The 26,582-nt window shown below is 50.4% G+C and overlaps 1 protein-coding gene and 1 long non-coding RNA gene across 2 annotated transcripts in view; one reads left to right on the top strand and one right to left on the bottom strand.

Moving 5' to 3' along the window:
- The window catches only part of LOC134947513 (uncharacterized), a 144,414-nt gene extending 133,844 nt beyond the window's left edge, over window positions 1–10,570 (top strand). Inside the window, exon 3 of the long non-coding RNA XR_010182591.1 lies at window positions 10,334–10,570. This is a non-coding gene — a long non-coding RNA (uncharacterized LOC134947513). The remainder of the gene's footprint in view (window positions 1–10,333) is intronic.
- Window positions 10,571–12,130: 1,560 nt separating this feature from the next.
- On the bottom strand, window positions 12,131–26,356 carry LOC134949760 (rap guanine nucleotide exchange factor 1-like). Its single transcript, XM_063938503.1, has 5 exons — window positions 26,306–26,356; window positions 14,331–14,432; window positions 14,151–14,248; window positions 13,936–14,064; window positions 12,131–12,994 (listed from the first exon to the last, which is right to left on the bottom strand). Exons 1-5 carry the CDS (start codon window positions 26,354–26,356, stop codon window positions 12,844–12,846), a joined length of 531 nt encoding a protein of 176 aa, XP_063794573.1. The 3' UTR covers window positions 12,131–12,843.
- Between the last annotated feature and the right edge of the window lie 226 nt (window positions 26,357–26,582).

Below are 26,582 nucleotides of genomic sequence, written 5' to 3'. Positions count from 1 at the left end.
GAGGAATTTCAACTGGGTCGATTCCTGCACGTCCTACAGTCAGGGGTGACTATGGGCCTCAAATTGGGGTCCATTAAGGTCCAGATTTCGGCTCTGTCGATTTTCTTCCAAAAAGAACTGGTTTCCCTGCCGGAAGTTCAGGCTTTTGTTAAAGGAGTGCTGCATATTCAGCCTCCTTTTGTGCCTCCAGTGGCACCTTGGGATCTCAATGTGGTGTTGGATTTCCTTAAATCACATTGGTTTGAGCCACTTAAAACCGTGGAGTTAAAATATCTCACGTGGAAAGTGGTCATGCTAGTGGCCCTGGCTTCGGCCAGGCGTGTGTCAGAGTTGGCGGCTTTGTCATGTAAAAGCCCTTATCTGATTTTCCATATGGATAGGGCGGAATTGAGGACTCGTCCCCAATTTCTGCCTAAGGTGGTTTCAGCGTTTCATTTGAACCAACCTATTGTGGTGCCTGCGGCTACTCGGGACTTGGAGGATTCCAAGTTGCTGGATGTAGTCAGGGCCCTGAAAATTTATGTATCCAGAACGGCTGGAGTCAGGAAAACTGACTCGCTGTTTATCCTCTACGCACCAAACAAGATGGGTGCTCCTGCTTCAAAGCAGACTATTGCTCGCTGGATATGTAGCACAATTTAGCTTGCACATTCTGCGGCGGGACTGCCGCATCCTAGATCAGTAAAAGCCCATTCCACGAGGAAGGTGGGCTCTTCTTGGGCGGCTGCCCGAGGGGTCTCGGCTTTACAACTTTGCCGAGCTGCTACTTGGTCGGGGTCAAACACATTTGCAAGATTTTACAAGTTTGACACCCTGGCTGAGGAGGACCTGGAGTTCGCTCATTCGGTGCTGCAGAGTCATCCGCACTCTCCCGCCCGTTTGGGAGCTTTGGTATAATCCCCATGGTCCTTACGGAGTCCCAGTCCACTTAGGACGTCAGAGAAAATAAGATTTTACTCACTGGTAAATCTATTTCTCGTAGTCCGTAGTGGATGCTGGGCGCCCATCCCAAGTGCAGATTGTCTGCAATACTTGTACATAGTTATTGTTAACAAAAGGGTTATTGTTGAGAGCCATCTGTGCAGAGGCTCCGTTGTTGTCATACTGTTAACTGGGTATAATATCACGAGTTGTACAGTGTGATTGGTGTGGCTGGTATGAGTCTTACCCGGGATTCAAAATCCTTCCTTATTGTGTTAGCTCTTCCGGGCACAGTATCCTAACTGAAGTCTGGAGGAGGGTCATGGGGGGAGGAGCCAGTGCACACCAGGTAGTCCTAAAGCTTTCTTTAGTTGTGCCCAGTCTCCTGCGGAGCCGCTATTCTCCATGGTCCTTACGGAGTCCCAGCATCCTTTACGGACTACGAGAAATAGATTTACCGGTGAGTAAAATCTTATTTTCTTTTCTAGGAGCTCAGGAGAGCCCCTAGTGTGCATCCAGCTCAGCCGGGCACAAAAATCTAACTAACGGAGGTCTGGAGGAGGGTCATAGTGGGAGGAGCCAGTGCACACCAGGTAGTCCTAAAGCTTTCTTTAGTCTCCTGCGGAGCCGCTATTCCCCATGGTCCTTACGGAGTCCCAGCATCCACTTAGGACGTCAGAGAAATATTTTAAGCATTCAAATGCTTTACAGTATCTGGTTTAGCCTAACTCCTCCTATACCAGCGATGCCCTGCAGGGGCGCATGTGTTAGCCCTGTACCCTTCAAACGTGCCGCACATTACCCATAGTCTGCAGTTTACATTTAATCAAAGGAAGAGACCATTTCTGGAATAACAGCAGCAGGCATTCTACACAAAAGGAGAACTCTGGCTGTAAAGTAGGAATGAGCAGGGGCTCCAGATGAGCTTATGTGGCCCATTACAGCCCTACAGTAGTCTAGGCCGATAACTGGCTGGTTGCTACCTAAAGGTGCATATACACTGGGTGGTTTTTGCCCAGCGTGTATGCATAGCGCCGATGGCTGACATCGCTGGGCTGAAAAGCGCTTAGTGCCCCCTTGTCCAGCAATGTCAGCAGGGGTGAGTGACTTTCCACAGCAAGACGCTATGGAAAGCTGCTCACCCCGCCGTTCATCTACTGGTAATACTAGAAGATGAACGGCAGCCGCCGGTGATGAAGCGAGAGCGCGCATCAGCACTCATCGCTGGGCCATACACACTGGCCGCATTTGAGCTAAATCAGCTCAACACACCAAAAGTGACCTGCTTTCAGCTCAAAATCACCCAGTGTGTATGGGCCTTAAGGCTTTAAATTGCTTTATTGTTTATCGTCCATAAGGCTAGAAGACTTTTAAATAGATAGGATTCAGTTAATATACTGGCTGTCTGGATCTGGGTGATCAGGAGACTGACGCAGGAATCCTGACAGCCGGTGAAATGCCAATGGATGTAATATCGACCAACACAAGTTATTTTCACTTGGTTGGTGGGTCCACGCCACCAACCGAGCGGGAATATAACCTGCGGTGACCGAACTCCCCATCCGCTGATCAAACATATGTATTCCAAAGAGAGTACTCTGTCTAAAATACAAAAGTTTACCTGTTTAGGAGAGCTATTTAATCAAAGGTTGAGACTATCTGTAAATAGAAACAGTTACATCTTAGACTGGTGCAAAGTGTCCGGTTGTATAACTCGGCACTTCTGATAGTGCTTATGGCCAAAATTTAAAAGGGTAATCATTTTAGTAGTAGGGATTTGCTAGTAAAATCATTGCCTTTTTTACATTTTGGCCATGAACATGAGCAGAAGTGCTTCATAAATAAACTCCTTAGTCAGGCATGGCTAATGTACTATAAAGATTTAATACAGTATAAAATTGTATTTGCAAGCTCTGAATGAGGGTGCTACTCATATTCTGCAATAGTAACACAAATCTTAACCATTGCCTGGCATGGTCGCATCAGATGCAACCCACCAGCAAGTGCTTTATCTGACCTGGTCGCACAGGATGCGACCAGTCAGATAGAGTGTGTTAGCAGCTAGCTACAGGGAAGAGAGACTTCCCTCCGCTGCTGCTGTCAGAGGGACCGGAAGGTCACTCTGCCTCCCCCGCACTCTCACCCCCTGATTGCTGTGCTGCTGATCACTGCTGATTGGTCAACATGGCAGGACCACCCCCTCCAGCAGCTGCTGGGGAGTGAAATGTAACCCTCCCAAGCCACCCCCTGTGTACCTGGAGGCTGTCCCGTTCGATATATATTTTTATTTTTTTATTTTAACAAATCATTTTGAATAGGATTAAATTCATGTTCTTAACTGAATTCACTCTTTAAAAAAACCTGACAATTTCGGAGCAGTTTTTTTTGGGGGAAAATCGTCAGTTAAGTGGTTAAGGGGCCAAGAGGTAAAGTTATCATCAAGATAGGGCACACCCCTTTCACATCTCCAATGCCGGATCCCACTTGGGAATTGGAAACGGGTCCTTCCCGGGTGGGATCCGGCCTTGGAGACTCTCCTACCCCTTTCACTGGATTCCAGACCTGTCCATATGCCGGGTCGGTTGCCATAGCGGGGGAGATGGAGGCGGTGCTGGGAGATGAGCTCATCTCCGTGCTGCCTCTCCCTATCTAGTAATCCGTTTATGCAGCCACTGACCTGGTATTCAACCCGGGAATAACACTTCTTACAACCCGAGTTGAATTACTGGGTCAGGCGACCGGGGAATTCGGACTTGACGCTTTCACGCCACACAGACCCGTGTCAATACCGGGTTATTTGTGCGGTGTGAAAGGTGTACTATTAACCTTTATACTTCTTTCTTGTGCGCTCATATCTTAATTATGATTTTATCTAATGGTCCCTTAATGATTGTTTAAAAGAGGAGCAAGAATAACAGTTACAGCCATAATACAGCATATAAATATAGAACGTCCTGGCTGATCATTAATAAGTTGTTCCTAGCACAGTGGACTGCCTGTTGGTACTCCTGTAGTTACCCAATAAGAATGGCAACTAACAGTTAATGGGATGCGGTCTCTAGGTTGACATGAGTTTTAAAAAAAAAATTTTTTTGACCTTTTTCATACTTAACGAACCACGCAGACTACGATTGGGAATAGTAACCTGTGTCGAGGCACTTTGCCCGAAGCATGGCGAGCGAACATGGTGCACCAATTGGGGTTCCTGGTTAATGTACAGAAAAAACGACACCAAAAAAACTCATGTCGACCTAGTTACCGTCAACCTTGCATACCACACCCACAGTTGATAGAACTTTTAAATAACTCATTCCAATAAATGGTGTGGAAACTTTTACACCTACAAATAAAATGTGAATATTGTATTTATGCATACAGTAAAAAATAAGATTTACACCTACAGGTAAATCTATTTCTCATAGTCCGGAGAGGATGCTGGGACTCCGTAAGGACCATGGGGAATAGACGGGCTCCGCAGGAGACATGGGCACCCCAAGAAAGAACTGAACTCTGGTTGTGCACTGGCTCCTCCCTCTATTCCCCTCCCCCAGACCTCAGAGAAACTGTGGCCAGAGGAGATGGACACTACAAGGAAAGGATTTTGATAATACAAGGGCAAGATTCATACCAGCCACACCAATCACACCATATAACTTGTGATAAACTACCCAGTTAACAGTATGAACAAACAATATAGTCTCGGTCCAAACCGATGAAACTACAAAATAACCCTTATGTAAGCAATAACTATATACAAGTCTTGCAGAAGAAGTCCGCACTTGGGACGGGTGCCCAGCATCCTCTATGGACTACGAGAAATAGATTTACCGGTAGGTGTAAAATCTTATTTTTGCTAACGTCCTAGAGGATACTGGGACTCCGTAAGGACCATGGGGATTATACCAAAGCTCCCAAACGGGCGGGAGTGTGCAGGTGACTCTGCAGCACCGATTGAGCAAAGAGGAGGTCCTCCTCAGCCAGAGTATCAAACTTACAGAACTTTGCAAAGGTGTTTGATCCCGACCAAGTAGCTGCTCGGCACAACTGTAATGCAGAGACCCCTCGGGCAGCCGCCCAAGGAGAGCCCACTTTCCTAGTGGAATGGGCCCTAACCGATTTTGGCAATGGCAATCCTGCCGAAGAATGCGCCTGCTGAATTGTATTACAGATCTAGCGAGCAATAGTCTGCTTTGAAGCAGGAGCGCCAACCTTGTTGGCAGCATATAGAACAAACAATGCTTCTGTCTTCCTGACCCTTTCTGTTCTTGCCACATAAATCTTCAAAGCCCTGACCACATCAAGGGACTCTGAATCCTCCAAGTCACATGTAGCCACAGGCACGACAATAGGTTGGTTCATATGAAAAGAAGAAACCACCTTAGGAAGGAATTGAGGACGAGTTCTCAACTCCGCCCTATCCACATGAAAAACCAGATAGGGGCTTTTATGTGACAAAGCTGCTAATTCCGAAACTCGCCTAGCAGAAGCTAAGGCTAACAACATGACCACTTTCCAAGTGAGGTACTTCAATTCCACCGTTTTGAGTCGTTCAAACCAAGGTGACTTAAGGAACCGTAACACCACGTTAAGGTCCCAAGGTGCCACCGGAGGTACAAAAGGAGGCTGAATATGCAGTACTCCCTTCACAAACGTCTGTACTTCAGGAAGAGAAGCCAATTCTTTTTGAAAGAAAATGGATAAGGCCGAAATTTGAACCATTATGGACCCCAATTTTAGGCCCAAATTCACTCCAGTCTGAAGGAAGTGAAGTAGACACGAAGAAACATTTTCTCCATATGCGGTGATAATGCTTCGATGTCACTTCCTTCCTACCTTTGATCAGGGTAGGAATGACCTCATCTGGAATACCTTTTTCTGCTAGGATCCGGCGTTCAACCGCCATGCCGTCAAATGCAGCCGCGGTAAGTCTTGGAACAGACAGAGCCCCTGTTGCAGCAGGTACTGCCGTAGAGGAAGAGGCCACGGATCTTCTGTGAGCAACTCCTGCAGATCTGGATACCAAGTCCTTCGTGGCCAATCCGGAGCCACGAGGATTGCTTTCACTCCTCTTTGTCTTATTATTCTCAACACCTTGGGTATGAGAGGAAGAGGAGGAAACGCATAAACCAACCTGAACACCCAAGGTGTCACCAGGGTGTCCACTGCTACCGCCTGAGGGTCTCTTGATCTGGCGCAATAATGCTTTGACTTTTTGTTGAGACGGGACGCCATCATGTCTATTTGGGGCAGTCCCCACTGACCCACGATCTGTGCGAAGACTTCCTGATGAAGTCCCCACTCTCCCGGATGCAGGTTGTGTCTGCTTAGGAAGTCCGCTTCCCAGTTGTCCACTCCCGGAATGAACACTGCTGACAGTGCGCTTACATGACCTTCAGCCCAGCGAAGAATCCTGGTGGCTTCTGCCATTGCCACTCTGCTCCTTGTGCCGCCTTGGCGGTTTACATGAGCCACTGCTGTGACATTGTCTGACTGAATCAGAACTGTCTTGTTGCGAAGTAATTCTTCCGCTTGACGCAGGGCGTTGTATATGGCCCTCAACTCCAGGACGCTGATGTGGAGACAAGTCTCTAGACTTGACCAGAGACCTTGGAAACTTCTTCCCAGTGTGACTGCTCCCCAACCTCGGAGGCTTGCGTCCGTGGTTACCAGGATCCAGTCCTGAATGCCGAACCTGCGGCCCTCTAGGAGGTGAGCACTGTGCAGCCACCACAGGAGAGATACCCTGGCTCTGGGAGACAGGGTGATCCTTTGATGCATGTGTAGATGAGACCCGGACCATTTGTCCAGTAGGTCCCATTGAAATTCCTCGCATGGAACCTGCCGAAGGGGATGGCCTCGTAAGACGCCACCACCCAGGACACGTGTGCAGTGATGCACCAAAACCTTTTTTGGCTTTAATAGGTTCCTGACCAGAGCCATGAGCTCCTGAGTCTTTTCCATCGGAAGAAAACCCTTTTTCTGGTCTGTCTCCAGAATCAGGCCCAAAAAGGTCAGACGCGTTGTAGGAACCAGTTGGGATTTCGGAAGATTGAGAATCCAACCGTGCTGCTGTAACGCCTTCACAGACAGTGACATGCTGTCCAGTAACTTCTCCCGAGATCTCGCCTTTATGAGGAGATCGTCCAAGTATGGGATAATTGTGACACCCTGCTTGCGCAGGAGCACCATCATTTCCGCAATTACCTTGGTAAAAATTCTCGGGGCCGTGGAAAGCCCAAACGGCAACGTCTGAAATTGGTAATGACAGTTCTGTACTGAATCTCAGGAACGCCTGGTGAGGAGGGAAAATCGGAACATGAAGGTATGCATCCTTTATGTCTAGGGACACCATCCAATCCCCCCCCCTCCAGGCTGGCGATGACCGCTCTGAGCGATTCCATTTTGAACTTGAACTTCTTCAAGTACAGGTTTAGGGATTTTAGATTCAAAATGGGTCTGACCGAACCGTCCGGTTTCTGGACCACAAACAGGGTTGAGTAATACCCCTTCCCTTGCTGGAGAAGAGGAACTTTGACTGTCACCTGTTGAAGATACAATTTTTGAACTGCAGTCAACATTAACTCCCTCTCTGACGGAGAAGTTGGCAGAGCCGATTTGAAAAACCGGCGAGGAGGCACCTCTTCGAATTCCACCCTGTATCCCTGAGAAACAATCTCTATTGCCCAGGGATCCACTTGTGAGTGAACCCAGACTTGGCTGAAAAGTCGAATACGTGCCCCCACTTGAGTTGACTCCCCCAGGGAAGCCCCAGCGTCATGCTGTGGATTTCGCAGACGTAGGGGAGGACTTCTGCTCCTGGGAACTAGCTGTGTGCAGCTTTTTCCCCTTGCCTCTACCTCTGGCAAGAAATGACGATCCCCGTACCTTCTTGCTTTTATTTGAACGAAAGGACTGCATTTGATAATGAGGTGCCTTCTTAGTATGCTGCGGGGGAACATAAGGTAAGAAATTCGATTTACCGGCCGTAGCAGTAGAGACCTCCGAGAGGACTACTCCAAACAACTCCTCCTCCTTGTAAGGCAACGACTCCATATGCCGCTTTGAGTCGGCATCCCCCGTCCACTGTCGGGTCCACAAGAGTCGCCTAGCAGAAATAGACATAGCATTTATTCTGGAGCTTAGTAAACAAATGTCTCTTTGAGCATCCCGCATATATAAAGCAGCATCTTTGATATGCTCTAGGGTCATTAGAATGGTATCCTTATCTAGGGTGTCAATCTCCGTAGATAAGGAATCTGTCCATGCTGCGACAGCGCTACACACCCAGGTCGATGCCATAGCCGGTCTAACAATAGTACCGGAATGTGTGTAAATGCACTTCATGGTAACCTCCTGCTTACTATCAGCAGGATCCTTGAGGGTAGCTGTATCCTGGGAAGGCAGTGCCACCTTCTTGGATAAGCGTGTCAGCGCCTTGTCTACTTTAGGCGAAGATTCCCATCGTATCCTGTCCTTTTGTGGAAAGGGATACGCCATAAGAATCCTTTTGGGAACTTGTAGTCTCCTATCTGGAGATTCCCAAGCCTTTTCGCATAATTCGCTTAGCTCAAATGAGGACGGAAAAGCGACCTCAGGCTTTTTCCCTTTATACATGTGTACCCTCGTGTCAGGGACAGGGGGTTCTTCAGTGATATGCAAAACCTCTTTAATGGCAATAATCATGTAACGAATACCTTTTGCCACCTTTGTCTGTAATTTTGCATCCTCATAGTCGACACTAGAATCTGAATCCGTGTCGGTATCTGTGTCAGTAATCTGGGAGATTTTTGAGACCCAGAAGGTCCCGATGCCACTGGGGCATGCATGGTCTGACTACCTGACTGCTCCCTAGCCTCAGCCTTGTCCAACCTCTTATGCAATAAATTTACATTTGCATTCAAGACATTCCACATATCCACCCAGTCCGGTGTCGGCATTGCCGACGGCGACCTGACAATCATGCACTCCCCCTCCTCCTTAGGTGAGCCTTCATCGTCAAACATGTCGACACACGCGTACTGACACACTCCACACACATAATCTCTTATCTGAAGACAGGTTCCCCCCTAGGCCCTTTGGAGAGACAGAGAGAGAGTATGCCAGCACACACCCCAGCGCTATATGACCCAGGAAAAAACACAGTATGTTTACCCAGTAGCGCTGCTGTAATGTATAATCGCCAAATATGTGCCCTCCCTCTACTTTAAAACCCTCTTTCACCGTGTGTCAAGCAGGGGAGAGTCCGGGGAGCTTCCTCTCAGCGGTGCTGTGTAGAGAAAATGGCGCTGATGAGTGCTGAGGGAGAAGCCCCGCCCCCTCGGCAGCAGGCTTCTGTCCCGCTCAAACTTAATAAAATATTGTGGGGGCTCTTTTATATACATGTACAGTGCCCACCTGTACATGTATATAGTTATTTGCCATAGGAGAGAGATTCTATTGCTGCCCAGGGCGCCCCCCCCCCCCTGCGCCCTGCACCCTTACAGTGACTGGAGTGTGTGAGGTGTATGGGAGCAATGACGCACAGCTGCAGTGCTGTGCGTTACCTCAGTGAAGCACCCGAAGGCTTCTGCTGCCTCAGTAGCCTTCTTTCTTCGTTTCTTCCGGCTCTGTGAGGAGAACGGCGGCGCGGCTCTGGGATGAACGCCCAGGACGAACCTGTGTTCCACTCCCTCTGGAGCTAATGGTGTCCAGTAGCCGAGAAGCAGAGCCTATCATTTAAGTAGGTCTGCTCCTCTCTCCTCAGTCCCTTGATGCAGGGAGTCTGTTGCCAGCAGAGCTCCCTGAAAATAAGAAAAAAACCTAACAAAATGCTTTCTTAGCAGGAAACTCAGGAGAGCTCCCTGCAGTGCACCCATCTTCCTCTGGGCACAGTCTAAAACTGAGGTCTGGGGGAGGGGCATAGAGGGAGGAGCCACTGCACACCCAGAGTTCAGTTCTTTCTTGGGGTGCCCATGTCTCCTGCGGAGCCCGTCTATTCCCCATGGTCCTTACGGAGTCCCAGCATCCTCTAGGACGTTAGAGAAACCTGTGTTTTTGCTGCGTGTGAACAGAAATGACCCACGTCGAAGTCCCAGGTCCACAACCAGTGGTTTTCCCGGGTGCCACCCAGCTCACCTCCAGTGTGAACACTTCCACCGGTTTCCTTTTATTCTCACTCGTTGGGCTTTACTACCTTCATTTAAAATGTAAACTACTTACTTAGATCAGTGGTAGGTGACATTTGCAGGTTATTGGAGAATTTACACAATTACATTTTATAGAGATCACAAGACAGAAGGAAATGAGCATGTCTTTAGAAGTAGACTGTGCATTAAATAGATGAGATTACATTTATTCATGAGCTTTATCGGAAACCCCAGCAGTGATAGCAGAACACTAGGAGTAACCACAAATGCACCTCTGTCTCCTACAGACCCGGACCGCTCTGAGGAGGGGCGACGTGCTGCAGGCACAGGAGTTTTCCCGAAAAGCGTGCTCCCTTGTGCACATTAGTCTGGTCATCGGAGTCTTATCCTTTTCCAGTTTATATATATATATAGACATGGGGGTGACCTTCCTCATATGATGGAGGAGGTGCTCATCTGAAGAAACCAATCGGCACATGTGGTTGTACAGAATACATTGAATAAAATATACTTTAAATAAAAAAGTCTTCACACTTTTTTTTCCAATTTATGTAAATATACAATAGCTTTTCTGTCCTATCTGCAGAGATGGGTACACTATCCTAGTGAGACGGGCTGGCATTAATAAACACAGCTATTACTTAAATTGTGCCGCACAGAAAGAACGGACACAAATATCCTGCATCTATACAATCTGTTGTAGTAGCGCCACCTTCTGGTTCCGAAGGTATACAGCAATTCCTTATATTACAACACTGTACACTCGGCTCGGGTGGCACTGGATATACCGGCTGTCGGGATCACGGCGCGCACCATACTGGCGCCGGAATTCCGACCAGCAGGATACCGACAACTATTCTCCCTCTTGGGGTGTCCACGACCCCCCTGGAGGGAAAATAAATAGCGTGGCGTGCATAGCGCTCCACTATGCCAGCAAGGGGCTCTTTTGCACTCGCCCCGCTCCCAGCATTCCGGGATCCCGCGCCGGTATGCTGGCCGTCAGGATCCCAAGCACCAGCGAAGCATACTACACCACTTGGATCATGTTATGTTCAGCCCAATTACAGTTGCTTGCTATTCTTATTACAAAGCGGATATAATAATAAACAGAAGACATGTGAAGCAATAAAGGGTTTCTCTATTCATGATATGTGTTACAATTTAGGGTGTGTAGCATATATCTACCCGTGCCCCTCAATGCCTAGTACAGGGGGTGTCTGCTCCAATACATAGCTACCCCCAACAGGTCATGTTTTCCACACATATGTATACGAGTATTCAAAATCTCCAGTATATTACCCAGCAAGCCATGAAAAGGTAGTTCAGTTGGATATTGCTGGAGAAGCAATACATGTCCCTAATGGGCTGTGTGCAATGAACAAACCATCATGTTTTCCTGATCAAGCTGGTGAGACAATGTAAGCGTGTGACATCACTATCCACAGACTAACCTGATGGTAGGAATCCACTGTCCCAGCTCCGTCACTGGGACCAGAGAATGAAACAACTTCTCACCCAGAGGTCCTCATTGTGACCCACTTCTGTCTAAGGCAGAGGTAGGAAAATGTTTGGTTGCAGAGCGCACAGGTCATATGTATCGCCACAGAGGAACCGTTTTCTTCCTGCAGAAGCCAGGCAGGACTGCACAGAACTGTTTAAAACATTTATTTGACCTGTTGTGAGACACTGCTCCCATGGTATGTCACTTGCACAGATTCTGGATCTGGCATGTCATTTCTACTCTATATACATTACACACGGCCGGTTCAAGGGCGCTCTGCGCCCCGGGCAGGAAATGGGGCGTGGCCTAATACAGGGGGCGTGGGAAATTACGCCCCCTGTACATTAAAAGCGCCGCTTGAATGCTGAGCGGTGCGTGATGACGTCATCGCGCACAGCAAAAGGTCCTCCACGAAGGGAAACTAGACGCTATGAGTCTAGTTCCCTTCGTAGAGAGGACCTTTGCTGTGCGGTGCGCGATGACGTCATCGCGCACCGCTCAGCAAAGTTACTCTCCAGGAAGGGAAACTAGACGCATAGCGTCTAGTTCCCTTCAGGAGGCGGACGGGGACGGCAGCGGAGGCGGACAGGGACACAGCGGGCAGCAGTGGCGGATCTTGCCACGGTGCGGCGCCCTCCGGATGGCGGCGCCCCGGGCAAAAGTCCTGCTTGCCCGTGGCAAGATCCGCCACTGATTACACAATCAGTCTCTGTATACTTATCATGCAACAGCATAAAAGAAAAAATATATAATAAATAATACATATAACATTACTTCTGCCTCCCTCTGAAACAGAATGTGGATATTAACAGGAGCTATGCGCTGCCCTCTGCTGGGGGTGGAGGAGAAACAAAACCAAAGTAAAAAACAAACCTGTGGGTTATGGGGGAAAAAAAACAACAACCCTAAACGATAACTTTAAGGATCTGGGCTCAGCATACAGTCTTTACCAGCTTGTTGACACAGTTAGTCCTCGGTTCATGAATGGGGAAGGTCTGCACTAGTCGCCTAAACCACAGCACAAAATCCAATATGTCCGACTTTCCAATTTTGTGGGAAATAGGAGACAGGTCTGTACAGAGACATGGCACGGAACGGTGTGTGATCGCAACAGTCCAGGAGACCATAAAATAACAACGTAAGACACAAGACGACAGTGGGCGGGGTAACCCAACTCTTTGGGAGGGGACAGCGACAACTAGTAAACACGATGAATATCTCCATCTACCCCTTGATTCCCCCCCTCAGTCAGGGAGATCTCTTCTTCAATGTCCACTTGGCAGTCATTCCCCCAACTTATGTTTTCTCATCTCTTTCTGTTTTCCTCCGGGTGATATTCCGAGGTTTGATTTTCAAGGACAGTTCCCATAACGCCTCCTCGGCCAGGTGATCACTGAAGTCATTGATGAAAGAGATGATGTCATCATTCCGGCGAATTTCATAATGACTGCAGGAGAGAGACCGCAATACACACATTATATTGAAGAAACATGGGCGTTACACAGGTCACAGTGTAAGTCAGTGACTTCATACAGGCAGAATGTTTTTGTGTTGTCACTGTACACAGTTACCTGCACATTTCCTGTGAGTAGGTTCTATCCCACACAGCCCCGACTGGCAAGCATGCCCACGGGCCAGAACCGGTTCAACAGACAGCTAGGCACAGATATTTAATTAGCAGGGGTATTGCACAAAGACAATATGGTCTGTCCCCATGCTCTATGAGGTTTCACTGGTTGCCAGCTATATCTGAATACTCCTAATGGCACTGATTTTCTAAACACAGCACAGGGATAAACATGGGCAATGAAAAGACAATACTTAACCCTCAGTATGTCAGATCAGAGATTTACAGTAGCTGGAAAAGTGTACCTAGCGGGCCTCTATGCTCATGGCTCATGCTTGTGGGCCTAAAGTGGCTCTTTCCCTAATAATCTCTAAGAGGGTGGCAGAGGCAGGGCATGGATGAACCTTAAAAGGTGGGGAGATGCAGGGATGAGTGAGGACACTGAAGGGAGAAAATGTGAATGACTGACTGGCACGGCCACTGTAGAGGTGCAACTATGCATGGAGACTGCTGGGATTGGATGCTGAAACCTTAGTGGATAGGGATTTGGCCAGTAGTATGATCTGTGGGGTAACTCAGCTGTAGCAGTGGTCAGTTTTGGGATTAGTGGCTACATTATCCAATTCTGCCCATCCTTTAAAATAATCTCAGCACTGAGAAACCACCTGTGCCTGTAACCTCTTATGGTCTTTACCCGTTAGGAAGAGTGACACTGGCTGCAACATGCACCAGGTGCGCAGGTCATGTTAGCAGGTAATAGGAAAGTTAAGAAATACATATACAGTCACAGGAAGAGACAGCAGGCATTACTGATCACTTACGCTTGCTGGAAACGTCTCATGCTGTCCAGGATATTGAACTGTTGCCACCGTTTAGAGAAGTTCACTTTCCCATCAATGTGGTCTGGATTTCCCAGGTGCACAAACGTAAGGTCTTGTAAGATTAGACCCCTGGGTGGGGAGGAGAGGAATGAGACAAGGTTAACCAAAGAGGTCACCTACTATATGGCTAAACAATATTGAAAAGGAACTCTTACAAGTATGGTATACACGGCGGCTCAACTTCAGAGAGCGCTGCACCGTAGGCCCGGAAAGACGACGAGCTGTCAATCAGAGTGCAGTATTCAGCAAGCCCCTGAGGAATGTCACATAAACCGTATTACTAGACCGCAAGACACTGCCACTTCCTTGTAAGCAGCAATTACTCATGACCTCACCTCTGATGTCTGCTTCTGCCACTCCAGCCGACGGATGGGGGCGGAATCCAGGGCAGAGAGGATGGCAAGGTAGGAATTAAAATTGTTCAGTTTTCTCAGGTGCTAAGGTGCAAAAAAGATGGAGACCAGCCCGTAAGCCTCAAAAGCACAGAAAATAAGAATTTACTTACCGATAATTCTATTTCTCGTAGTCCGTAGTGGATGCTGGGACTCCGTTAGGACCATGGGGAATAGCGGCTCCGCAGGAGACAGGGCACAAAAGTAAAAGCTTTAGGATCAGGTGGTGTGCACTGGCTCCTCCCACTATGACCCTCCTCCAAGCCTCAGGATACTGTGCCCGGACGAGCGTACACAATAAGGAAGGATTTTGAATCCCGGGTAAGACTCATACCAGCCACACCAATCACACTGTACAACCTGTGATCTGAACCCAGTTAACAGCATGATAACAGCGGAGCCTCTGAAAAGATGGCTCACAACAATAATAACCCGATTTTTGTAACAATAACTATGTACAAGTATTGCAGACAATCCGCACTTGGGATGGGCGCCCAGCATCCACTACGGACTACGAGAAATAGAATTATCGGTAAGTAAATTCTTATTTTCTCTGACGTCCTAGTGGATGCTGGGACTCCGTCAGGACCATGGGGATTATACCAAAGCTCCCAAACGGGCGGGAGAGTGCGGATGACTCTGCAGCACCGAATGAGAGAACTCCAGGTCCTCCTCAGCCAGGGTATCAAATTTGTAGAATTTTGCAAACGTGTTTGCCCCTGACCAAGTAGCAGCTCGGCAAAGTTGTAAAGCCGAGACCCCTCGGGCAGCCGCCCAAGATGAGCCCACCTTCCTTGTGAAATGGGCATTTACATATTTTGGCTGTGGCAGGCCTGCCACAGAATGTGCAAGCTGAATTGTACAACACATCCAACTAGCAATCGTCTGCTTAGAAGCAAGAGCACCCAGTTTGTTGGGTGCATACAGGATAACAGCAAGTCAGTTTTCCTGACTACAGCCGTCCTGGAAACTATATTTTCAGGGCCCTGACAACATCTAGCAACTTGGAGTCCTCCAAGTCCCTAGTAGCCGCAGGTACCACAATAAGCTGGTTCAGGTGAAACGCTGACACCACATTAGGGAGAAACTGGGGACGAGTCCGCAGTTCTGCCCTGTCCGAATGGACAATCAGATATGGGCTTTTGTGAGACAAAGCCGCCATTCTGACACTCGCCTGGCCGAGGCCAGGGCCAACAGCATGGTCACTTTTCATGTGAGATATTTCAAATCCACAGATTTGAGCGGTTTAAAATGTGATTTGAGGAATCCCATAACTACGTTGAGATCCCACAGTGCCACTGGAGGCACAAAAGGGGTTTGTATATGCAGAACTCCCTTGACAAACTTCTGGACTTCAGGAAGTGAAGCCAATTCTTTCTGGAAGAAAATTGACAGGGCCGAAATTTGAACCTTAATGGACCCCAATTTGAGGTCCATAGACACTCCTGTTTGCAGGAAATGCAGGAATCGACCGAGTTGAAATTTCTTCGTGGGGCCTTCCTGGCCTCACACCACGCAACATATTTTCGCCACATGTGGTGATAATGTTGTGCGGTCACCTCCTTCCTGGCTTTGACCAGGGTAGGAATGACCTCTTCCGGAATGCCTTTTTCCCTTAAGATCCGGCGTTCCACCGCCATGCCGTCAAAACGCAGCCGCGGTAAGTCTTGGAACATACATGGTACTTGCTGAAGCAAGTCCCTTCTTAGCGGCAGAGGCCATGAGTCCTCTGTGAGCATTTCTTGAAGTTCCGGGTACCAAGTCCACGAGTATAGTTCTTACTCCTCTACGTCTTATAATTCTCAGTACCTTGGGTATGAGAAGCAGAGGAGGGAACACATACACCGACTGGTACACCCACGGTGTTACCAGAACGTCCACAGCTATTGCCTGAGGGTCTCTTGACCTGGCGCAATACCTGTCCAGTTTTTTGTTCAGGCGGGACGCCATCATGTCCACCTTTGGTCTTTCCCAACGGTTCACAATCATGTGGAAGACTTCCCGATGAAGTCCCCACTCTCCCGGGTGGAGGTTGTGCCTGCTGAGGAAGTCTGCTTCCCAGTTGTCCACTCCCGGAATGAACACTGCTGACAGTGCTATCACATGATTTTCCGCCCAGCGAAGAATCCTTGCAGTTTCTGCCATTTCCCTCCTGCTTCTTGTGCCGCCCTGTCTGTTTACGTGGGCGACTGCCGTGATGTTGTCCCACTGGATCAATACCGGCTGACCTTGAAGCAGAGGTCTTGCTAAGCTTAGAGCATTGTAAATTGCCCTTAGCTCCAGTATATTTATGTGGAGAGAAGTCTCCAGACTTGATCACACTCCCTGGAAATTTTTTCCCTGTGTGACTGCTCCCCAGCCTCTCCGGCTGGCATCCGTGGTCACCAGGACCCAGTCCTGAATGCCGAATCTGCGGCCCTTTAGTAGATGAGTACTCTGCAGCCACCGCAGAAGAAACACCCTTGTCCTTGGAGACAGGGTTATCCGCTGATGCATCTGAATATGCGATCCGGACCATTTTTCCTGCAGATCCCACTGAAAAGTTCTTGCGTGAAATCTGCCGAATGGAATCGCTTCGTAAGAAGCCACCATTTTTCCCAGGACCCTTGTGCAATGATGCACTGACACTTTTCCTGGTTTTAGGAGGTTCCTGACTAGTTCGGATAACTCCCTGGCTTTCTCCTCCGGGAGAAACACCCTTTTCTGGACTGTGTCCAGAATCATCCCTAGGAACAGCAAATGTGTCGTCGGAAACAGCTGCGGTTTTGGAATATTTAGAATCCACCCGTGCTGTCGTAGAACTACTTGAGATAGTGCTACTCCGACCTCCAACTGTTCTCTGGACCTTGCCCTTATCAGGATATCGTCCCTTTTCTTTGAAGAAGAATCATCATTTCGGCCATTACCTTGGTAAAGACCCGGGGTGCCGTGGACAATCCAACCGGCAGCGTCTGAAACTGATAGTGACAGTTCTGTACCACGAACCTGAGGTACCCTTGGTGAGAAGGGCAAATTGGGACATGGAGGAAGCATCCCTGAAGTCCCGGGACACCATATAGTCCCCTTCTTTTCAGATTTAGAATAGGTCTCACCGAGCCGTCTGGCTTCAGTACCACAATATAGTGTGGAATAATACCCCTTTCCTTGTTGTAGGAGGGGTACTTTGATTATCACCTGCTGGGAATACAGCTTGTGAATTGTTTCCAATACTGCCTCCCTGTCGGAGGGAGACGTTGGTAAAGCAGACTTCAGGAACCTGCGAGAGGGAGACGTCTCGAATTTCCAATCTGTACCCCTGGGATACTACTTGTAGGATCCAGGGGTCCTGTACGGCCCCAGCGTCATGCTGAGGACTTGGCAGAAGCGGTGGAGGGCTTCTGTTCCTGGGAATGGGCTGCCTGCTGCAGTCTTCTTCCCTTTCCTCTATCCCTGGGCAGATATGACTGGCCTTTTGCCCGCTTGCCCTTATGGGGACGAAAGGACTGAGGCTGAAAAGACGGTGTCTTTTTCTGCTGAGATGTGACTTAGGGTAAAAAAGGTGGATTTTCCAGCTGTTGCCATGGCCACCAGGTCCGATGGACCGACCCCAAATAACTCCTCCCCTTTATACGGCAATACTTCCATGTGCCGTTTGGAATCTGCATCACCTGACCACTGACGTGTCCATAAACATCCTCTGGCAGATATGGACATCGCACTTACTCTTGATGCCAGAGTGCAAATATCCCTCTGTGCTCTATAGTCAATAAAATACTGTCCCTGTCAAGGGTATCAATATTTTCAGTCAGGGAATCCGACCAAGCCACCCCAGCGCTGCACATCCAGGCTGAGGCGATAGCTGGTCGCAGTATAACACCAGTATGTGTGTATATACTTTTAAGGATATTTTTCCAGCCTCCTATCAGCTGGCTCCTTGAGGGCGGCCGTATTTTTGATAAGCGTGTGAGCGCCTTATCCACCCTAAGGGGTGTTTCCCAACGCGCCCTAACTTCTGGCGGGAAAGGGTATACCGCCAATAATTTTCTATCGGGGGAAACCCACGCATCATCACACACTTCATTTAATTTATCTGATTCAGGAAAAACTACATGTAGTTTTTTCACACCCCACATAATACCCTTTTTTGTGGTACTTGTAGTATCAGAAATATGTAACACCTCCTTTATTGCCCTTAACATGTAACGTGTGGCCCTAAAGGAAAATACGTTTGTTTCTTCACCGTCGACACTGGAGTCAGTGTCCGTGTCTGTGTCGACCGACTGAGGTAAATGGGCGTTTTAAAGCCCCTGACGGTGTTTTAGACGCCTGGACAGGTACTAATTTGTTTGCCGGCCGTCTCATGTCGTCAACCGACCTTGCAGCCTGTTGACATTATCACGTAATTCCTTAAATAAGCCATCCATTCCGGTGTCGACTCCCTAGAGAGTGACATCACCATTACAGGCAATTGCTCCGCCTCCTCACCAACATCGTCCTCATACATGTCGACACACACGTACCGACACACAGCACACACACAGGGAATGCTCTGGTAGAGGACAGGACCCCACTAGCCCTTTGGGGAGACAGAGGGAGAGTTTGCCAGCACACACCAAAACGCTATAATTATACAGGGACAACCTTTATATAAGTGTTTTCCCTTATAGCATATTAATATATATATACATATCGCCAAATAAGTGCCCCCCCTCTCTGTTTTAACCCTGTTTCTGTAGTGCAGTGCAGGGGAGAGCCTGGGAGCCTTCCCACCAGCAGTTCGGTGAGGGAAAATGGCGCTGTGTGCTGAGGAGATAGGCCCCGCCCCCTATTCCGGCGGGCTCTTCTCCCGGTTTTTCTGAGACCTGGCAGGGGTGAAATACATCCATATAGCCTCAAGGACTATATGTGATGTATTCTTTTTAGCCAGAAAGGTATTAACATTGCTGCCCAGGGCGCCCCCCCCCCAGCGCCCTGCACCCTCAGTGACCGTTGGTGTGAAGTGTGCTGAGAGCAATGGCGCACAGCTGCAGTGCTGTGCGCTACCTCATGAAGACTGAAAAGCCTTCAGCCGCCGGTTTCTGGACCTCTTCTTACTTCGGCATCTGCAAGGGGGTCGGCGGCGCGGCTCCGGTGACCCATCCAGGCTGTACCTGTGATCGTCCCTCTGGAGCTAGTGTCCAGTAGCCTAAGAAGCAAATCCATCCTGCACGCAGGTGAGTTCACTTCTTCTCCCCTAAGTCCCTCGTTGCAGTGAGCCTGTTGCCAGCAGGACTCACTGAAAATAAGAAAACTATCAAAACTTTTACTCTAAGCAGCTCTTTATGAGAGCCACCTAGATTGCACCCTTCTCGGCCGGGCACAAAAACCTAACTGAGGCTTGGAGGAGGGTCATAGGGGGAGGAGCCAGTGCACACCACCTGATCCTAAAGCTTTTACTTTTGTGCCCTGTCTCCTGCGGAGCCGCTATTCCCCATGGTCCTGACGGAGTCCCAGCATCCACTAGGACGTCAGAGAAACCACAAAAGGCAACAGATCTAGTGTTCACTTATGTTGGTCAGAAATGGGGACTCTCCTTAGCACAGCGGCCCAACATTGTCACTCCTGCATCCTGTGTGACCTCACCGGTATAACACCAATGCAAACAGAAGCGGTGACACGCATGCTTATTGTTCCCTCTCTGTAAGCCATTCCTTCTCAGTCTGTCTGTCAGTCAATTTGGATACAGGGTTCCAGCTACCATTGTGCTAATCTGCAATGGAAAAGCTATAGGTTTGGAGAATCTCCCTGGAGAGGGATACATAGTTATTTAGCCTGTAATGCCTAAAACTCGGTCGTCAAGACACCGTAACAGTCCAGGGTTTAAGGACATCCAGGTTTGAGTACACATGGTGAAATCAAGCTGACTGAGGTACTAATTAAGTCACCTGTGCTTAAGTATGGATATCTTTAAAACCCAGACTGTTAGGCCTGTGTTACCCAAGACACACTAATGTATGAAATCACTGCTAAGGGGCAGAAGCAGGTTATTCATGTACGTCTGACAGAGCGGCTTTTCTCCCCTATGTTGCTGCACAACAGTAACGTTTGGCAGGTTGGGATAAGTTGGCGAGTCACCGGGTGCTTCCACATTGCCAGCACAGTTTGTGGCTGCTCAGTGATTTGTCCATTACCCCGTCTGGTATCTGCACCAAGACAAGTCAGCTCACCTCATTTATAAGGGGCTCATACAGATGCACATAAAACCAATTTGCCCATCTTATCTACAGTACCCTCAAGACTCTAGACTCTTCACCAAGGTTACAGACACCTCCAAGTGCTCACAAACTTAGTTATAGGTCCATACAGTGATCTCATTTCTAGAAACTTTTTCTATATATATTTTACAGGTTTATTTAAAATTATATAAATTTGTTTCATCTCCTATATATTAGCCCAGATCTGTGACTTTGTGATTCATTTGCTAACGCTGGGCGGAGTCACAACACTGGGCGGAGTTAGTCAAATGAGTCACAGATCTGGCCAAATCTATAGGAGACTAGGAGCAGAAGCAGATAGTATGGGCATGGCACAGGCAGGGGTGCATACCTCCCAGCTTTCTTCAGGAGCTTTCTCCAGGCAGAAGGAGGGACACACACTCGGCGAAAAGGGGGCGTGGCTTCACGGGAGGGCCCCCGTTTTCGTCAATGAGGGGGCATGCCCAGCGCTCTGTGAGCTGCTGGCATGCCCCTAGGGGCTGATTATGAGTCCGGGGGGCCCAGGGCACTTGTGACAGGGGAGCCCTATCTCATTGCTGTGCCTGCTGTGGGTTGGGGCGTGGCCTAATCGTGTGACGCGAGGCCACGCCCCCTTACGCAAATTCCGGGATTTTTTTTTTTTTTTTATGGCATTTTGGCCCCCTCAGCTAGGGGTAAATCCAGAGGGGGTGGTCGCTCCCCTCTACACACCCGCACAGGCAGAAGAAAGCAGGGAGACTTCTGCCTCCCTGCAACACCACAGACCTGCCAATACGCAGCAGCATGTGCTGACAGTAGCACAATGCTGCCGTTGTTGCTGGCAGGACGGGGGAGCTTTTGAGCTGGGACAGAGCTACTGGAGCCGGGGGGCCCCCTAAAACTGTGGGGCCAACAGTACGTACCCCCTGCCCCCCCCCCCCCTTAATCAGGCTCTGCTGCTGGAACCCCCCCTTAATCCATACCCCCTGATGCCCCCTCTCCCTGTGTCTCCACTATTCACCGCTGCTCTGCTAAGCAGAACAGCGAGTACAGGAGCTTTCCAACTGACCCCCCCGTTACCGCGGGACACTGCGAACCGCGGGTGGGACAGCGGGACAGACCCAAAAAAATGGGACTGTCCCGCGAAAATCGGGACATTTGGGAGGTATGGGGGTGTGTGAGGGGGTATGCCGTACAGACAGACGGGCACCGGCTCACTGTGTGCTTGACCCGCCTCTCTGGCGCGGAGGAGCGTCACTTTCTGGCACACTCCACGTTTCTTAGCTGCAGTTTTGTGGGGCACCTGCCGCTGTGCAGGTTCCGACCTGCCTCTGTTATCTCCAGCCCCGGCAACCCCACCGCTAGCTGCAGCGCTGCCACCCACAGTGAGGTGCGCCCAGCTCCTTCACACACTTTAGCCGGCGGGTAACGCTGCAGAAGTCCGAGCTGCTTGCAGGCTCCGACCCCCTCCTCCCTCCAGCCGCAGCATCTCCTGGGTGCTAACCAGTCACTCCCAGTCTCCCCTTACCACAGTGCCCGGCAGCTGCGCGAGTTCTGCGGTGTGTGACTGAGGAGGGGGGGGAGGGATGCGGATGGGCAGAGGAAGCAGGACTCCAGCCTAAGAGAGTCAGCCATGCCAAGTCTCCACCAGCAGCAGATCCCAACAGGTTGGAGTGGAACAGCAGCAGTCAGCAGCAGTGACTCCGGTAAGACACATCTGTCTGTCACCACTGTTTTGTCCCTAATACCAATCTCTCCCGTGCCCTGTGTTCTGTCATGTCCCTGTCACCCCTGGCCTTGCCCTGCCACCCTTATCCTGGCCCTTTCACCCTTATCCTGGCCCTGTCACCCTTATCCTGGCCCCTATCACCCTTATGCTGGCCCTGTCACCCTTATGCTGGCCCTGTTACCCCTATCCTGGCCCTGTTACCCCTGTGCTTGCCCTGTCAACCCTATACTGGCCCTGTCACCCCTGTCCTGTTCCTGCCACCCCTACCCTGGCCTGTCATACCTATCCTGTCCCTGTCATTTCTGTCCTGGCCCCGTCGCCCCTGTCCTGGCCCCGTCACCCCTTTTCTGACCCTGTCACCCCTGTCCTGGCCCCGTCAACCCTGTTCTGACCCTGTCCTGGCCCTGTTACTGCATACTCTCCAACTACCTTTTTGGTAGGTACAGTACCCGCAGCGCCTCCAGACCTCTCCCCAATGCACCACACCTCCGCACCTTCCCCTCCACCACATGCGGCACTCCACCCCTCCCCCACACGCTGTGCCTCCAGACCCCCTACACCACCCGCGGCTCCCACTCCTCCGCCCCTTCACCACCCACAGCACCTCCAGGCCCCCTCCACCATCCACCCCCTTTATATGTCTCCCCCCACACCTGCCCCCCTCCACCCGCAGCATCTGCAGACACCCTCCTCCATCCGCCGTCCCCCCCTCACCCACCCCTCCCCCACCAATGGCACCACCGCACCTGCCCCTCCACCACCAGCAGCACCTCCGGACCTCCTTCCCTATGCGCCGCACCACCCGTACCTGCCTCTCCCCTACCCATGGCGCCTGTGGACCCCTACCCCACCCCCGGCACTCCCGCCCCTTCCCATCCCACAGCACCTCCGGAACCCTTCACCCATCCACAACATCCCCACACCTGCCCCTCTCCCACCCATGGCACCCCTGCCCCTCCCCCACCTGCAGTGCCTCCGGACCCCTCCCCAATCTGCATCCCCCACTCCTCTGCCCCTCCCCCACCCGCAGCACCTCCCGACTCTTCCCCATCCAGGCCCCACCCCCACTTCTGCCCCCCCTCCACCTGCAGCATCTACAGACACCATCCGCAGTCCCCCCCGCACCCGCTACATTCTGTACATCGTGCCCTGCAGGTGCTGTTCACGCCGTCTAAATGGGCTGCGCCTCCTTCACCATCGCACGCCCTTTCATTGTGCAATATTTAACCACTAACAAAGGAATGCAGGTAACACTTTATATAATACAAATATTGAACCCCAGAAAGGCATGTAAGGGTTAAGGGGCCGCAGCCCCTTGCGACGGTGTGAAGAGTGCCCGTAGGGCGCGATGAAGCACCTAGTATTGTCATAAGTGTGTATTATTTTCCAAGACCGGTATTGGTAGTAGGTGCAGTCTGCTTCTTGAGTACAGACAGCTGTTGGTAGACTGATCCGGTCTCTAGCAGCAACTATCAATGCACAAGATCTTGCTTCCTACTCCAAGGACAAGATTGAGGAGATCTGAAATAAAATGGTATGCCAGTGACCTGCGCAAATCCCTAACTAAACCCTCTGCCACATTCTCTTAATTTGATCACAAAACTGAAGATGAAATATCATTACTCTTCTCATCATCCTACAAATCATTAAACTCGGTCTCCTGTGCTCATCCCAACCTTAACTAAGGGGGTAATTCAGACCTGATCTTTGCTGTGCATTTTCAGGTCCAAACTGCGCATGCACCGCAATGCGCAGGTGCGTCACACGGGTACAAAGCGGATCGCCGCTCAGCGATGGGTTTGTGCGATGGATCTGTTTGCACGGGCGATCGCAAGGAGATTGACAGTAAGAAGGCGTTTGTGGGTGTCAACTGACCGTTTTCAAGGAGTGTCTGGAAAAACGCAGGCGTGTCCATGCGTTTGCAGGGAGGGTTCCTGACGTCAATTCCGGTCCCGGACAGGCTGATGTGATCGCAGCAACTAAGTCCTGGGCTGCGCAGAGACTGCACAAAATCTGTTTGTACAGCTCTGCTGCACATGTGTTCGCACACTTGCACAGCTAATATACACTACCCCCTGTAGGCGGTGACTATCTGATAGCAGCAGTGCAAAGATTGCTTGCTAGCGATCACGTCTGAATTAGGCCTTACATCAGACCAACTTTCCTCCAACCATCCAACCGTCCAACTTTTTTGACAAACTAAAACTCTGCCCCACACACCAAACCAACTTTTTCATCAGACCAGCCAACTTCTCTCCAACTTGTGATGTCACAGAAGTAGGCGGACAGTGTCTGCCTACTTCTGAATGTTTAAAAAACAACAACAAAAACTTGCATGTCTATTTATTCCAGTAAAAGCTTTTTTTTTCTTTCTTTTCTTCCACACCAAACATTAATTGGTATAGAGAAAAATGTTTAATTATGTTAAAAAAGGAAGTTGCATCCAAGTAATTCAATAAAGAATGTGCCTAGCAGAATAAATACTAATTAAATGGCAATAAATAAATGTCAGATAATAGAATAAAATGAAAATGTTGCAATTGATTGAAAGTAACATTTACAGTATATGCTTTGCAATAATGAAACTAAGATGTCCTATACTAAAATATATTTCTATTGGGGGGCGTGGCCTGGAGGCTGAATCGATAGGCAGCACAAGTTCAGAGCTCTGCAGAAATTGAGGTGATTTGCCCTCAATAACTACCTCCTGCCTCAGAAAACCCCTCCAAACTTGTTCCCCCTGACGGAGGGAACACTCAGCGGTGGTGGGATAGTGTTGCGGAATCGGGGTGCCGGTTTACCGGCTCCTGCGGGTTGCGGCCTACCCACCACTCCGAAGCCGGGGCCTAAATTTAGGAAGGACCAGCGGCGGGCCGTACGGAACCTCAGCCCCAGCCCTACGGTGTTCTCCAGCGCCCTGAAGTGGATCCCCTGGGAGCCGACACACGCTCCCCCAGACTGACGCTGCATCAGAGGTGGCAGAGGAGAAGGGGAATCGGCCGGAGCACAGACGCCGGGGACCCGGAGCTCCGGGAGCGGCGGCCATTTTGGATCTCGGACCCTGAGGCAGAGCGGCGGTCCAGGGACTCTGCAGCCTTCAATATACCCTGAGGTGAGCTGCTCCCCCAACACAACATCTCCCCCACCGTTACCCGCACTCGAGGCCGGCTGGAGGCTGCTGCGGGACACTCCGCGCTGAACGCCGGAGGGGAACGCAGCAGCGCGGCACCGCAGCGCCTACACCTGCTGCCTCATCACTGGCGCCTGGCGGTGGGGCCCCTACAACCCTCGACCCTCCTCCGTTCTCACCTGTCAGGTGGCCCCCGACCCGCGGTCCTCACCTGATCGCTGGGGTGCCCCATTCATCTATTCCCACGGATGCTGGCTTCTGCCCTTCCCCCCCCCTCCCTGCTTCTGGGCACAACTGAGCTGAACGGATTGCCATCCTCTCGCACCACAGGGGCTCTATATATGTTCTAATGCCCCCCCAGCATTAAACTTTCTTATAACCCGGGAGAGACTGCGGCTGCGGGACCCGGCAGAACGTCACACTCCTGCTCTCCCCCACCAACGCTTACCTACTCCCGCTTCTGCCACATCCAGCCGCACTCAGCGTGTGACCGCAGACGTCTCCCTCACGGCCGACCACCAGGTGACGGCTCTGACTGGGATCATCTTTGGGGGCTGTCTCCCGTCCTCCAGACCGGACTCAGTGGGCGTCGGTCTCGTGCCGGGGTCGACGACGCTCAGCCCTGCACCCGGCGAGGTGTGGATGATCCGGCCCGGCGGGACGTGCGACCCGAGGTGACAAGCTCCAGGGCTCTGTGCAAACACGCTCCACCTGACTGCTGAGCCCTGCTCCCTCTCCCTCCTGGACCCACAGAGTTGAGCACGCACGGTACTTCAGGGGGTCCTGACTGAGGTTAGCTCGCCCCCACACACGCTGGCACACCATCCCTCTCTCCAACATTTGCTCTAAACCTGACCACGGGAGGTACCTCCTGGCCCTTTTTGTGAGGCCTTTTTTCATTAGATCCCTTCTCACTCATTCTCCCCCTAAGTGCCACCTATAACCACATATAACTGGGGCTTCCTGTATCTATCTCAAGGCACTGGACTCTTCCTATATCACAACCTAAAGTCCGGGGGTGCCACCCCCCCTACCCAATGCCGGCGATTCTCTCTATATGACACCCTAGTCCCCCATGATCTCTTTAAGCGGGGGAATGTCCTGCTGAGTCCCTATGGGTGCGACCCGGGGGGTCTTCTCATGTT

Source organism: Pseudophryne corroboree, chromosome 8 (genome assembly GCF_028390025.1).
Source record: "Pseudophryne corroboree isolate aPseCor3 chromosome 8, aPseCor3.hap2, whole genome shotgun sequence".
NCBI lineage: Eukaryota > Metazoa > Chordata > Amphibia > Anura > Myobatrachidae > Pseudophryne > Pseudophryne corroboree.
This window is presented reverse-complemented; position numbering and strand designations above follow the sequence as displayed.